We start from the raw sequence: 14,943 nt of genomic DNA on the forward strand, positions 1-14,943 counted from the left end.
GATCTAGCTGAAAGGCAACACACAGAGATCTGCCTTGACCATTACAATACAACCCAAATTATTATTATTATTGTAATCTTAGTTTAGTGTAATGAATTTGTAGTGTAATGAATTCCTATCTGTAGTGTGAGTGTGGGTGGCATATATATTCATGTTTAGGATATATCCTATTTATCTACAATAAGCCTGGAGTGGGGAACCTGTCATCCTGCAGATACTATCGGACTACAACTCCCATCAATCCCAGCCAGCATGGTCAATGGTCAGGGATTAGAGCTCCCTCTGTTTTTTATTTAAACCAGACCTTTTCATTCAGAACCATGAGATTCTGGACTCTGCTGGCTGGAGCTGATGGACCTTGTAGTCCAAAATCTTTCGAGGGTACCAGGTTAGTGAAGGCTGCTTTACCTTCTTTATATCTGAAAATATTATTTTATTTTCTCTGCTTTATTCTGTGCAAACAGCAATCGAGTCACTGGGATCTATGAGCTGAGCTTATGCAAGATGGCAGACACAGGAAGCCCAGGTAAGAGGAAGGCACAGCTTTCCACATTATCATAAAAGTGTGCAAGCAGTCACATTCATCTTTGTTGGTTTGTTCACTATATTTGTTTATTCTGCAAAGGCACTTTTCATTTCTTAGAACCTTCTGAGGGTCAGGATGGAAAAGGGAGAAGAAAACAATAAGCAAACTGAGGCAGCCCAAACTTTCATAATGTTACATAATGAAGTGATATAATGACCAGATGGAATGGCCAGTGTAGGACAGTTCTTGTAGGAAGGGGGAGCTGAAAGGTTATTGGCCCCAGCCAGGCCAACAGAGGAGGCCTCCCTTGTTGGCTGCTGATGAGAGAGGAGGAGCCAAACAAATGTAAGCTGGTCCTTATCAGGTCAACAGAGAGGGCTGTGGTCTCACCTGGTTCAGCTGCAGCCAGGTGGTGCTATTTATTGTGTGGGTGTATGACAGGGAGGAAACAAGGAAACCAGTGAGGTGACCAAGAGTTTCGGCAGGAGCGTGAGGTATGGCTTGTGGGGTGAACAGGGAGTGGCAATGTCGGCTCCTGACCACTGGTATGAATTCCTTTGGGTGACTGTTAACTTGAGCCATTTCATTGCTCAGGGATGCAGAGGAGGAGGAGGAAAGTCCTGGACACTTCTGTGGCCTATGTCCGTGGAGAAGAGAACCTGGCCGGGTGGAGGCCCCGTGGAGACAGCCTCATCTTGGAGCACCAGTGGGAGCTGGAGAAGCTGGAGCTGTTGCACGAGGTACATGTTGAGCAGTGACCTCGAAAGAACCGGCCTTTGGGATTTCTGCAAGGTTCAGCTTTGTCATTTCCCACCCACCCGTGAGATGTAGCGGCCAAAAGCTGCCAATTAAGCTGCCTGTTACTTATTTAGCTGCCTTGTAATCTCCACATGCTTCCCTTTACTACTTAGCTGTTCTGATTTGGGGTCTCAGTCCCCGAATCCTTGGAACAAACATTGTATGTGGTTTGGCAGGAATGTAAGAAGAGTTTGTGATGCAAAAGTCAGAGAGAGGAAGACCACCTTGGACACTGTAATCGCTTTTCTTCAATTAATCACACCAGATGTGATGTTTAAGTCAGCTTTATTTTGGTTATAGCAACAGCCACTGGGGAATGAATTCCAAAGGCCTCTATTGACAGATCAACTTCTATAAGCATGTGCGTGCTTTCTAGGTCAACAGGCAGAAGTCACAATTAGGTATTTAGGCAATGAACTTATCAGAAGAGCAAAAAGTAACATCACAGGAACAGAGGAAGAACAAGGCCATAAACCTATCCATCAATGTCAGCAAATTCCTTCACACGTCTTTACAGATGTCTTGATTCTTTCTACATCATCCTTTCCCCAACATCATAGAATTATAGAGTTGGAAGGGATCCCACAGGTCATCTATTTCAATCCCCTGCAATGCAAGTATCTCACCTAAAGCATCCATGGCAGATGGCCATCCAAATTCTGCTTAAAAAACTCCCAGGAAGGAGAGCTCACCAGCTTCCAACGGAATCCATTCCACTGCTGAACAGCTCTTACCATCAGAAAGTTCTTCCTGATGTTTAGTCAGAATCTCCTTTCTTGTAACTTGAATTCATTGGTTTGGGTCCTACCCTCTGGAGCAGGAGAAAAGCAGCTTGCTCCATCCTCCATGTGACAGCTAGATATTTGAAAATGGCTATCATACATCTTAGGCTATCTATCAGTGTATGTATCAATGATTTCTCCACTGCAGCTGATACCATTTCTCTTTTTCTTCAGGTCGAGAAGACTCGCCACTTCTTGCTGCTGCGGGAGAAGCTGGGTGACAGCATCCCCAAGTCCCTGAGCGACTCGCTGTCCCCCAGCCTCAGCAGCGGGACCCTCAGCACCTCCACCAGCATCTCCTCCCAGATCTCCTCCACCACCTTTGAGAGTGCTGTCACGCCCAGCGAGAGCAGCGGCTACGACTCAGCAGACATTGAGAGCCTGGTGGATCGGGAGAAAGAGCTGGCCACCAAGGTACAAAGCCCATGTCCACAGTGCTGCAGCTGGATACCAGAAGGTGTCAAGGTTTTGTTCTCTGAGGAAGGCTAATCCCAGAGAGCACCCAAGGCTACCCCACAAACACCCTGTCTGAGCAGGGAATTTGAACCCAGGTCTTCTGCATCCAGATCCCCAGCAGCCTTTTGTTTCCACACATCCTGTTGCCACCCCTAACTTTTGAATACCTAAAACCAGCAAAACACACAAGCTGCCCCACTTGCTACACAGCTTTGGAGGCTTATGTGGGTCTGAAACATTTTTGCTGCTGAGGTGTGAATGGATGTGGTTAGCTAGCGTCCGGCATTAAATACGTGGAACCCTCTTGCAAAATCTTTTCAAGACCACACATTTTTTTCTGGTCTGCAGGACAGTGGAGGGTGGTCCACTGGGGATAATTGGGCACTACCCCCCCCCAACTCAACAAGCTCCCATTTATTTACATCTGCTTAGAAGGAGGCTCTGCCTGTCATAGACTCTATGTCCACCTGTTGTAGCTTTCACTGCCTTGTGCTGTACCAATTCTGAGGGGCACCAGCCATCACTGCAGGAAGACCACAGTAGACCCAGTGGACCCAACTGTGGGTTAGGATGAAGGCCAGCTGCCTCCCATCTCCTCCTTTGTCCCCAGGGCTAACAGAGATGCTTCTTTCTTCTCTTCTAGTGCCTGCAGCTTCTTACTCACACTTTCAACCGTGAATTTAACCAGGTCTACAACAGCATCAGTGATTGTAAGGTAGGTTTGCAAAACGTTAAGAGGAAAAATGCAGGACATTTAGCACTGGGGTTGAAATGCTCAAACTACTACTCAGCAGACATTGAATGCATGATGGATCGGGAGAAAGAGCTGACCAACAAGGTACAAAGCCCACAGCAGTGTCCAAAACACTGAGTTTGAAAACCCCTCCTATCCAGTGTCCTGTGAGATTTCTTGGGGTTTCTGTTTGACCACCCCATGCAGTACTGTTCTTTTATATTTTTATTTAAAAATCCTGGCAGGCTCTGTAGAGCTCACGGCCAGCCTCTTGTGTTCTTGCAGCTGTCCGATATCTCTCCAATTGGGCGGGACCCGTCGGTATCAAGTTTCAGCAGTGCCACCCTCACACCTTCCTCGACCTGCCCCTCCTTGTCTGATTCAAGATGCAACTCAGTGGATCAAAAGTGAGTTGGTTGCCACCAATGGTACATGTCCTTCCTCCACTGACAGAGGCAGGATGCCCCTGAGTACCAGTTTTCTGGAAACTACAAGTAGGGAAAGTGCTATTACCCTCAAGTTCTGCTTGAGAGTTTTCCCAGAGGCATCTGGTTGGCCACTGTGAGGACAGCATGCTGGACAAGTTGGGACTTCGGACAAATCCAGCAGGGCTCTTCTTATGAGCTGATAGATGTTTCTGTTTCTTCTAAGCTTCTGTCCCTCAGTAGGCAATCTGCAGTCCTCTTCAGGCCTACTGAGCTTTTCCTCTGGTCTGTGAACTTATTTCACTCTTTCCCACTGGTCATTACTTTCCCTCTGCTAGTCCTGGTACATCCAGGCACTGGGCAAAGCTAGGGCCTTGGGGGTCCTTAAATTGGTAGGGAAAGGGCCAGACCTCGGTGGTAGAGTATTGGCTTTGCATGCAGAAGGTCCCAGGTGCTGTCCCCAATGACATCTCCTAGTAGGGATGGGAAGAGCACCTTGAGTGAAGCCCTGGAGAGTCTCTGCCAGTCAGTGCAGACAGTCCTGAGCTAGATAGACCATTGGTCAGGCTTAGTATAAGGCAGCTTCCGATGCACCTAGGTAACCGGCTACCTTTGGCAGCTGCTCAAGAGGTGGAGCTAGCTTATCTGATCATGCCCATACTACTGCTTTTATGTCATTGTTTTCTTTCTGCTTTTCATTCCCATGTAGATTAGTGTCTTGAATAGAAGCAGATGCTCCCAGTCTTTTTGCAGAAGAGACGGGAGAGGCTTATACATATAAACCTAGTGATTTGGCGATACAAGCCAACCAGACTGGTGCCTGAATTAAGCTGATTTCTTTGATTCTTCTGCCTCTCCAGCTGCTTGCTTTGAATGACAACCATTTGTTTTTCTTTCTTAATTAACAAAAGGACCCCAGAAGCAAATTCTCGAGCCTCCAGCCCTGGTCCAGAGGGGGAGCCACCCTTCCAGCTGATGCCACCCATTGAAGCCTCTTACCTGGCGAGAGCAGGCAAAAATGAGTTCCTGAACCTTGTTCCAGATATTGAGGAAATCAGGCCTGGGTGAGACATTCACACTGCAGTAGCTGCTAAAAAATAAAAACCCATGTTCCAGAGCCAAGAGTAAAGCAACAGCTACCCTTTTAGCATTGGGGTGTGTGTATGTGCACAAATATGTGTGTATGCAATTTGTTTCCATATATGTCAATGGGATTTGCAGTCAAGATGAGTATTAGATTGATAGAGTGATTGCCCTTCCATCCTCCCCTAGTAGCCCAGGGTGGCAAAAAGAGACACAATTTAAAAGCAACGAAAAAAATTCTAAAACAGATTTAAACATTCTAAAACCAGTTACGATCAAAAACATCTAAAAACAGTTAGTTTTAAAAATTCTAAAAGTAACTACAAACAAAGACATCCTTCCATCCATTGATCTCAGAGTTGCCACAAGAATTCTCTTGCTACCTGGGTAAACAGGAATGCTTTCAGATGCCTCTTGAAAGTGAATAACAATGGAGACAGCTATACCTCACTAGGGAGGGTGTTCCATAACTGGGAAACCACCACTGAAAAGGGATGTTCTCTGCCTCAGGCCTTGGAGAGCTGCTGCCATTGAGTGCTAACACTCCTGGGCTAGGTAGTCTCAGCATTCTTGAGTTAGTGTCAGGCAGCTTCATTTAACATGCAGGTGGGGGAACTCAGGCCCTCCTGGTGTTGTTGGACTGCACTTCCCATCACCCCTAGCAATCTGGCTCATGCTATCTAGGGCTGGTGGGCATTAAAATCCAATGAACACCTGCAAGGTCACAGGTTTCCCCATCCCTGATCTGACATTGCCTAAGTCCAGCCACTTTGAATGGCTTGAAAGTAAGCCTGGGTGAGAATGCATGGCTTAAACTGAGGCTCTGCTGGCTGTTTCAGGATGGTGTTCATACCTTGACTGCCTTGGCCCAGTTGCTGCACTTCATTTTCAAATGAAGGTGCTTGGAGAATGGGTGTAGGCAGGAGAAAACGTTGCTGAACTTTGCCAAGGAGTCTAGAGGGAACCATCTGGCCCTCTTGGTCTGTGAGCAGTGGATTCACTGCAGCACCTGGGGCCTCTTGGAGCCCATCTCCAGCCAGCTCCGTGTCCTTGAATGCTTTCCTCTTTGCCATTTCTTTCCAGCTCTGTGGTCTCTAAGAAAGGCTACCTGAACTTCAAGGAGCCTCTCTCCCCATCGTGGGCCAAGCACTTTGTGGTGGTCCGGCGCCCCTACGTCTTCATTTACAACAGTGACAAGGACCCCATTGAAAGAGGGATTCTCAACCTCTCCACGGCTCAGGTGGAGTACAGTGAAGATCAAGAGGCCATGGTGAAGGTCAGTTGAATGGAGGGTGGGGACACTGCAATCCTCCCATAGGATGTGGGTCTATACTGAAAGGGATAAGATCAGCTCCCTAGAGGGAAAGGCCTTTTCAGGCATTCATTTACACCTGCCAGGATGGGGTTGAGAAGGGAAAGAGTTCCACTTTCCTCCCATTTATGTGTCTTCAGGAAGAGGTGAAGGAATAGAAAACCCAGGGGGAAGAGGGAATGGAATATCTCAAAAGATGACATGGCTGGTTGGTTGGCACTCTACACTGCAACTTTTTATTGGAATCCCCACATGTGCTACAAGAATACAATAGCAGATGTTTCTGTGCTCCTTTTTCCTAAATCAAATTGGGGTGATAAGGCCATGAGGGTGCTATACCCCCCTCGCACACACTCTCCAACGCAGATCAGAAAGGATTTGTTTTGGCAGGGCCATTTAATCCACCCAAATCTTGGCCGCTGGGAGACAAAGATGCTGCCCTTCCCTGATCCCTTTGCAAACCGGGTATCAAATAGCTGCTTTAAGGGCTTCTGAGGATTTGCTGAGCGACTGCTTGCCTTTGTGATTCTAGACACCCAACACCTTTGCCGTCTGCACAAGGCACCGCGGAGTCCTCCTCCAGGCCATCAACGACAAAGATATGAATGACTGGCTGTATGCCTTCAACCCGCTTCTTGCTGGCACGATACGGTATGGCGAGGAGCCTTCCTCAGCCCGAGGGCCACCTTCCCTTGTGGGCAACGTTCTGTAGTGGGTGGAGCCAGGCAAAAAGTGGGTGGAGCTGTGACTCTTAGGTTACATTCCAGTGACAGAAAATTCTGAGGTTTCCATCCACAGGCACAGCTCCATCCAGGCAAACAAGAGGTGTGATCAGAGTTCAAGGACACGGTCCAGCCAAGCAAAATCCCTTGACAAGGGTGTAGGGCAGGGGGCAGTGAGTGGTGTGGGCAGGAGGTGGGATGTGGTCTGCAGAGAATGCTGAGGGCCGGGTAGATCTATATGTGGCCCCCAACCCTCAGATTCCTTGTTCCCACAGTGAGAAAAGAAAAGAGGGTATAAAAATGAGTGCTAGAAAGAGCTGCAGTCTTGCTTATTTGCTCCTCCTTTTTCCCACACAGGTCCAAACTTGCCCGAAGACGCTCAGGACAGCTGAAATATTGAGTCTCTGTGGGGTTCTCACCCGGTTCCCCAGCCCAAATCTCTTAACACGCCTTCTGATATAGATAAAGCGTTACCTCTCATTTCTCTGTGATTCTTGAATTTCTCTCTCTTTCCTTGTATGCAACCCTGTGGCTTTAACATTCCTCGTCTCTCTCGCTGTCTCTCCCCACCCCCATCCTCCCTTCAGCACTTTCTCCAGCTATTCTAAACCCCACCACCATCTTTTTATCACCCCTCCCCATGCACATACCTGTGCTGAAAATATTATTAGTAGCATGTGGCCAAACTGAAGAAAGTAACAAGGGGGAGGGGAATGTTGGTGACTTCCCAATTTATATGCACGACTTTTTTGGGCAAAAAAAAGAAGGGACACCCCCTTTTTTGTTTCTCTGGATGCCCTTTTTCTTCATTCCAGTTGACTTTGTGCTACTCTCTGTGATGTGTTTGTCTCTGTCTGGAATACTTTTGTTTTGGAAGTCTCTGCACTGCTGCTGCTTTCAAGGCGAGGTCCTCTGCACATGGGCGAATGCAGCTCTTTGTCCACCCCCTGGTCACACCTGGAGTGCGACCAAGATATTTCAAATCTCTTTTTGTGAAAGCAGACTTTCTGGCAAATTTGGACCACTTTCCCACCCTGCCTACTTTGGCTTTTAAAACTTGCTACTTTAAATTTTTAGATTTCAGGGCCGCCTCCCTGCCTCATGGCTCACGAGGCTACAGCCAGACAGGGCTGACCCAAGACATTTTGTCCATCCCTGCCCCCCAGCCATTCCACATTCAGAAGCCAACTTGAATCTTTCTTCAGTGTTGGCAGGACCAGGCCATTGCATCTGCTGGCAGCAAGCTAGCTTAGAGGGCACGTAACAGGCTACAATGGCAAGCGCGCGTACACACACACACACACACACACACACACACACACGGCTCTGTCCCCCCAATACATCGCCACCACTTCCTGCCCCCAGTTGATTGCATCCAATGTTAGTCCTACTCAGAGTAGACTTACCGTAATTAATGGACACAATTAATGTAAGTTGATTCCAATGGGTCTGCTCTGAATGGAACTGAACTGCTTACAACTCTCTAGCTTTGGCTGCCTGAGGCAGCTGCCTCGCTCTGCCTATTGGTTGAGCCGGCCTTTCCAAGCCATCACTTTTTGGAGTGCACCAGGCTCTGCTTTCTTCCCCTTGGCCTGTGCGTCACTCAATGCAAGCAAATGAATGAAACTGCCTTTCGGATGCCTTCAATGCCCATGTGCAAAAACTGTGCATTGCACGGGGAGATTGAGATTGACGGTTCCCACCCTTGTGGTCTTGCTGTGCGCTGAAATGGGCCCCCATTGGCCCTGAGCACATGTGTCACAGGCCCAAAGATAGCTGGCTGACCTGCGAAAATCCAGCTTGGCCAATGCTGGCCCCTTCTGTGCCAGAGTTCTTCAATAATGTGAGGCTGGTCCTGTCGTTAGGCAGAGCAATTTGACCTTCACAGGCAGGTGGTTTTTGGTGGGGATGGGGCAGTGGCAGTTAGGTTAACACAGAGGACAGAGCTCTGGGTTTGTGCCCACGTGGGCTGCTCTGCTGCCCTGCTTTCCTCAGGCACCATGAATGAAACCTACAATCCCCAGCTTCTGCACATAGGAAATATGGGGCGAGTTGTCCTTTGCTTCAGGTAGCAGAATGCTTCCGGCCACCCCCATCTCTGTCTCTCCAGAAGGGTCTAAAAGGTTAAACCTCCCCCCCCCCCTCCACTTTCCTCTTAGTCGGAACTATGCAGGATATCTCTGATGGCTCCTTTAAGAACAGGACAAGGGCTTTGAAAATTGGGATTCAGTGTGGTTGTATCCTCTTGGAAGAAGGGTTTTTTAAAAACCCCAAATCATTATGCACTTTTTTTTTAAAAAAAAATGCCAAATCAAGATAACCTTTGCCAGCCTGGTGCTCTCCAGATGTTTTGGATGCCAACTTCTACCAGCCAGCACAAGGCTGATGGGAGTTGTCCAAAACATATGGAGGGCACCAGGTTGGCAAAGGCTGAGATGTGAGCAAAAGAGCTGTATTGGGGTCCTTGTGCTTCAGGAAGAGGATTGAAACAAAACGAGCTCCCTACACCTCTGCTTTCTGCTGCATACAAAACATATAATCTGAACTAACAAACCTGTTTACATGCTTTCCTTTTTTAATCATTTTGTGTGTCTAAGTAGGAGAGGTTTTTAATTTAGGAACAAATGCCCCTCTCTGGAACTCTTCCACTCATCCTGCAGATTGTAAACATTTTGGGCAATTTGGTAGCCAAGGTAGGTTCACTTTATGCTGGCACGAAGCAGTCAGTCTCACCTAGGTATACTGGGTTCTAGGTCTCCCTACATAAATGCTCTTGTTCTAGATGTCTCTTAGCTCTAGTTTTGTGGGAACACTGGCTGAGATTTTTAACTAGTGTTTGGGGCTGTGCCACTTGAGATCACAAGCTGGGGCCCTGCACAAATAGATGCTTGTGCCTATCAAAATAGTTCCCTGAACATAGAAAACCAGAATATTCTAACCCTTTTCCCTGACATGCTAGCTTTTGGCATGCTTGGAATTATTTTACATGGAGGAGCATTCCATCATGCAGGCCTATGTCTGAAGTCTGGAGCGGTGCAGGCAGACCTCATGCTCTGTATGTAAGAACCACAATTAAGCCCTTCTTGAGCTCCCCACTAAGATTCTAAGTTTCTCTTTCTTGTAAGGTGAACTTGTGTTGTTAGGCTGATTTTTCTTCAGTGGGGCCATCTTTGCCCTCCTCTTTCTCCTTTCCAAGCTGGCTTTTACTCCTGTGGCTCACTGTGATCAAGGAGGTGATTTAAAGAGCAATTTCAACCTTGTGGTTCAGAGGAACCAAATTTGCATGTTGGCATTTTTTTATGCAGCTTATAAAAGCCATCTAGTTGGGGGTCAGCTCAGGGAGGAAGTTTACCTACAAACCACAGTACTGAACAGAGACATGCAGGCTTTAAGCACCATAGGATTTTTTCATTAACAGAGCAACCTCGCTGCATTATTTTTGGGGGGTGGGGGAGAAAATGTTTTGGCTCTGCCGTGTGACATCAGGGAGTGCGCAGTGGTGCAGTGCCAGGACAGATGGGGCTCTCTTTTAACATTACCCTCCTCTCTTTCTCTCTCCTAACTTAAGTGCTCAGGTTGGAACTCCTCCTGACACTTTCTGTGGGTCTTGTGTACAACCTCTTTGCAGGGAAAAAAGGGACCATCCTTGGAGGCCCAGATCATGGCATGGGGTCTGTTTGTTCAATGTTCAATGTACTCTGATTGTGTAAGTCTCAGCATAGTGATTAACGTTCCTTATACAACGGACACACTCCTCACTGCCAACGTGTGTGCACATCGATCGAGGCTGCTGGTTCAGGAGCTAAGCCGATTGTGTGATGGTTTTAATGATGGACTTAAAAGGTTTTATGTGGGGTGCTAAGTTGCCGTATCTGCTGCCTCTGACCAGTAACAAAAGTGGGGCGAACTGTGTGGAACCAGGAAACACCCCCCGGGAGGACATTTCCTGGAAATATTATGTGTACACTAAGATAACTTTTTAATGTATTTGTTTTATTGTTTAAACTCGGAACAAAACTAGCCTGCAAAGTCTTTGCTTTGGGAAGGAGGCCACTATGGGTGGACTATAAATACAGGGGTTATATATAAGCATTAAGGGGCTCTTCTTAAGCAGGAAGAGCAAGTGGATGGTAGTGGAAACCAGGTGTGTCATAGCATACTCATAAGCTGGGAATTGTAGTGTCTTATGTAAAGGTCATATGTCTACTAGGTCAGCTTAGGTTGGTTTATATATGTAGCTCAGGTTGGCAAGAGGGCAAACATCCATTCTAAGCCACTGCTGCATTGGTCATTACAAGAGCAGAGCTGTAATCTGCTTTGGAAACAAAGTGACACAAAATTGTTGTTTTTTCTTTTCACAGCCAGTCCCTGGTCAGGCACTGTGAGCAGTCCCTTGCCCATTATAAAATAGTTCCTCTTGGCCAGATGTCCCCCAAGCAAACAGAAATGAAATGTTTTCCCTTGCATCTTAAATTTGGTCCTGAGTTTTCCAAATTCCAGGAAAGAATGTGAACTATGGGGAAAGGAGAGGGTGAGAATCCAACCATAGAGGTGCCAAAGCTCTGTTCACTGTCACAGTCCTAGAGTCAGCCAGCTCTTAGGACCCGCCTACCTTCTGGAGGCTCTGCCCCATGCCATGGGCCAGCCAACCCAGAGAGCATGGGGCTGCAAACACAGAGCAAGCTTTGAGATCACCTTTTGCACCTCCTGGTGGGATTTCCACCTTTCTCATTCAAAGAAACTTTTTTTTTCCTAATGAAAGCAAAAACTGACCACACAGGGAGCTGTAATGTTGGAACTTGAAAGTCATATATATATTAGTTGAATCATAACCTTATGAACCTTTTAATATGGGTTTTCGTTTGAAGCAATGCACTTTAACCTTTCAGGCCAGTGTCCCCATTCAGGATGTTACGGAAGGGGGAGGGGGTGTCAGGCTCCAAACCTGTGGGAAGGTTTCTCCAAACCCCCCTCCCACAAATCCCCCTGAGGGCATTTCAAAGCAAAGACTTTATTCGCTGCTGCTTTACTGTCTAATAATTTACAGGGAATATTTAATTTGTTTTTGTTTTTAAAGTATATATAAAGTAATGTGTATTTATGCATCTGTAGTTTATATTGCACACTAAAAGCAGGACGTCCTCTGGGCTGATCTGCCCCTTGGCATGTACTGCCGTCACTTAATACTGTCTATTACTGCCTATGCATCAAGTGGTACAGTCCTCCTCTGCATTAACAGCTGGCTGGATTTTTGTCATTCTCTTGGTTTTGTTTCTTTTTAACATGCTACTTTAAAAGAACGGGAATAAAACTAATTCTTTTTTTGCTGCTCTGAGGGTTTTTTTGTGAATGTATGTGAAACTGGACTTCACCTCGTGCATGTGGGTATCGCATTACTCCACGATGGCTCACTTCACCTTCACCTTCACCCTCGCCCTCTTGCCCACGTCCACGGACCTGTCAGTCCTTCTGACATCACAGGAATGTATCCAGATTTGTGCTTCCTTATACTAGAAACATCAGCCATTGGTGGGGGGTGGGGCAGAAGCAGACGTTTAATTTCTTTGGTTCAGGAGGCCATTTGCAAGTTTGAAGTGCAGCCACGGATGACCAGTCTGATAATACTTGAAAGAAGTCTTGTGGTTGTGCTGGTGTTCGTTTTAAAGCCTGTACCCTTTTTTGTTGTTGTTGAGCAAGAGGGACAGCCCCTGTCTCTTGGAGAAAGGGGAGCAGTTGTTCCGCCTTCTATATGGCTGACTCGTGGCCCTCATCCAGGGAGGTTCTGAGTGACGTCTGCTAAAGCTAGAGAAGATTACATGTGCTCATCCCACCCAGAACAGTACTTGTGTGTTGTTTTCCTTCCCCCTATTTATTGACAACCTAAATTCCATGTGCTTTCCGCATACACGTCTTTCTCATTGGGCATTCGTATGTTTAAGTGGTTCCTTCTTCCCGATGCCCACAGACAAACATGCGCCTTGTCAACACAGACCACCCCTCCACCAACCACAGTCATCTGCACAACATAGGTGACTTTCTGGAACCGATCCCTTACCCCTTCTCTTTCATTTTTTAAATTAAAAATCAGTCTTTCCCTGATTGAAAGGAATACATTCACAACACTGTACTTTTTTATTAACTGACTTTGTTTTGTCTTTTTCTGTTCCTTCCCATGTTTTATTTTGTAAATATATCTGATGTTCGGAGCTTGGGTATACAAAATGTAAATATAGTTCATGTATTTGTACTAATTCTGATCCATCTTGCTGTATAGCCTTTAGGTGTGCAATGCAGATAACAATATCTAACTCCGTGTATGGTAACCTTGCACCACTGAACTGTTAGTGAACGAGGTGAAAAAAATAAAGATTAAAAAGCCAGTGGATTAAACAAATTTCAGCTCCATGTGTCTTTTCTTACCTCCTCTTGCAAGAGGCTATTTGGGCCCCTCCAAATTGGTGGTTTTGTTTGTTTGTTTGTTTGTTTGCAGGTGTATCCTGCAATTTATTATCGGGGGCTCACAGGGCTTGAATGCACAATGACTCTGAAAGGGCACCAGATTCCCCCTCCTCTACACCAAGAAACTAAGTCCATCCTGCTAGCCTGCCCAGCCCTACCTTAAATAGCCATAAGACATAAGCAGAGCCTGCTGGTCAGGCCAATGACTCATCTAGTCTGGCAGCATCCTGATCTCACAGTGGCCAATCAGATGGGGTGGGGAGGGAAAGAACTTTCTATACCAGGTTGAGGTCCTTGGAGAAACCATGGAATAGAAATCTAACAAATGAATTAATTTAAATAAGTAAAAATACATCTGGTATCACCAGCCTGAGATCTTCACCTAGTGCTGAACTGTTACCAGAAAGTTCACTCCCAGCATTCAGGACGAGTAGAACTGGAAAAGCTCTTAACCTCTGCTGACTTAGTACTTGGTAGAGCAGTGCACTTTTGAAACCACTAAAAACAACTCGGGGAAGGGAAAAAATGTCCATACATGTTTTGATCTGCTTTTCTTTTGTAGCTATTAATATGAGGGGGGAAACAAAGAATAGCTATGATTAGCCATCACTCATCATCTTGGGACTTGAAAAGTGCTGCAGTGAGGATGCTAGCTACACCCTTAACACAGTGCAGTTAAACCATGGAACTCGCTCCTAAAGGAGACAATGTTGGTCTCCAAACCAAGTGACTTTGAAAGAGGATTAGACAAATTCATGGAGAGGGCTACTGATGGCTATTGCTCTCCTCCAAAGTTGCTGGAAACCACAGAATGGGAAAATGTGCTTGTGTTCAGGTCCTGTTCGCCTACTTCCCATAACAATCAGTGAATTAAGTTAGGCTGAGAGACTATGACTGACCCAAAGTCACTGAGTAACCCTGGTCTTCCAGGCCCTAAGCCAACAAACCACTACACCACATACCGGCAAATCCAGGTGACCCAATTACAGCTGATGGGGAGGTATTGCGCAACAAGCTCATTTCCCCCAAATACAGTGGTACCTTGGGTTACAGGTGCTTCAGGTTACAGACCCCGCTAACCCAGAAATAGTACCTCAGGTTAAGAACTTTGCTTCAGGATGAGAACAGAAATCGCGTGGCAGTGGGAGGCCCCCTTAAGCTAAAGTGGTGCTTCAGGTTAAGAACAGTTTAAGGTTAAGAACGGACCTCCAGAACGAATTAAGTTCTTAACTCGTACCACTGTACTGGACTTTCTGTGGTAAGGAAAGTGATGGAGAAACGTGCTAGGGAGCGTGGCATAACACTTGCTTTGATGCAATGGTCATCTAAGCCCCTTGCAAACAACTTGGAATGAATGCTCATGAAATAGCCAGTGTCGTATAATTTCACTGCAAACAGATCAGAATGAATGCTCAATAAACAGGCTGCCTGCAAGTGGTGGTGTTGTTTAGTCATTTAGTCGTGTCCGACTCTTCGTGACCCCATGGACCAGAGCACGCCAGGCACTTCTGTCTTCCACTGCCTCCCGCAGTTTGGTCAAACTCATGCTGGTAGCTTCAAGAACTCATGCTGGTAGCCTGCAAGTACCCTAGGTCAAATTTCTGAAAACACCCAGCAAGGAAACTTTAAACAGGGAACTGTCTGATC

At 46.5% G+C, this 14,943-nt stretch overlaps 1 protein-coding gene and 1 long non-coding RNA gene across 9 annotated transcripts in view; one reads left to right on the forward strand and one right to left on the reverse strand.

The window, feature by feature from the left end:
* KIF1B (kinesin family member 1B) overlaps positions 1-13,231 on the forward strand; it is a 134,647-nt gene extending 121,416 nt beyond the window's left edge. For all 8 annotated transcript variants that reach the window (XM_081015959.1, XM_081015960.1, XM_081015961.1 and 5 more), the window contains 9 exons: positions 465-526; positions 1,121-1,266; positions 2,281-2,520; positions 3,206-3,277; positions 3,581-3,702; positions 4,632-4,784; positions 5,887-6,079; positions 6,648-6,766; positions 7,195-13,231. In XM_081015959.1, coding sequence (XP_080872085.1) covers positions 465-526; positions 1,121-1,266; positions 2,281-2,520; positions 3,206-3,277; positions 3,581-3,702; positions 4,632-4,784; positions 5,887-6,079; positions 6,648-6,766; positions 7,195-7,237 — 1,150 coding nt within the window. In that variant the 3' untranslated portion in view covers positions 7,238-13,231. The remainder of the gene's footprint in view (positions 1-464; positions 527-1,120; positions 1,267-2,280; positions 2,521-3,205; positions 3,278-3,580; positions 3,703-4,631; positions 4,785-5,886; positions 6,080-6,647; positions 6,767-7,194) is intronic.
* The window catches only part of LOC308482857, a 46,190-nt gene that overhangs the window by 5,100 nt on the left and 26,147 nt on the right, over positions 1-14,943 (reverse strand). The window lies entirely within an intron of this gene.

The sequence above is a fragment of the Podarcis pityusensis genome (assembly GCF_964106645.2).
Source record: "Podarcis pityusensis genome assembly, chromosome: 8".
In the NCBI taxonomy this organism is placed as follows: Eukaryota; Metazoa; Chordata; class Lepidosauria; order Squamata; family Lacertidae; genus Podarcis; species Podarcis pityusensis.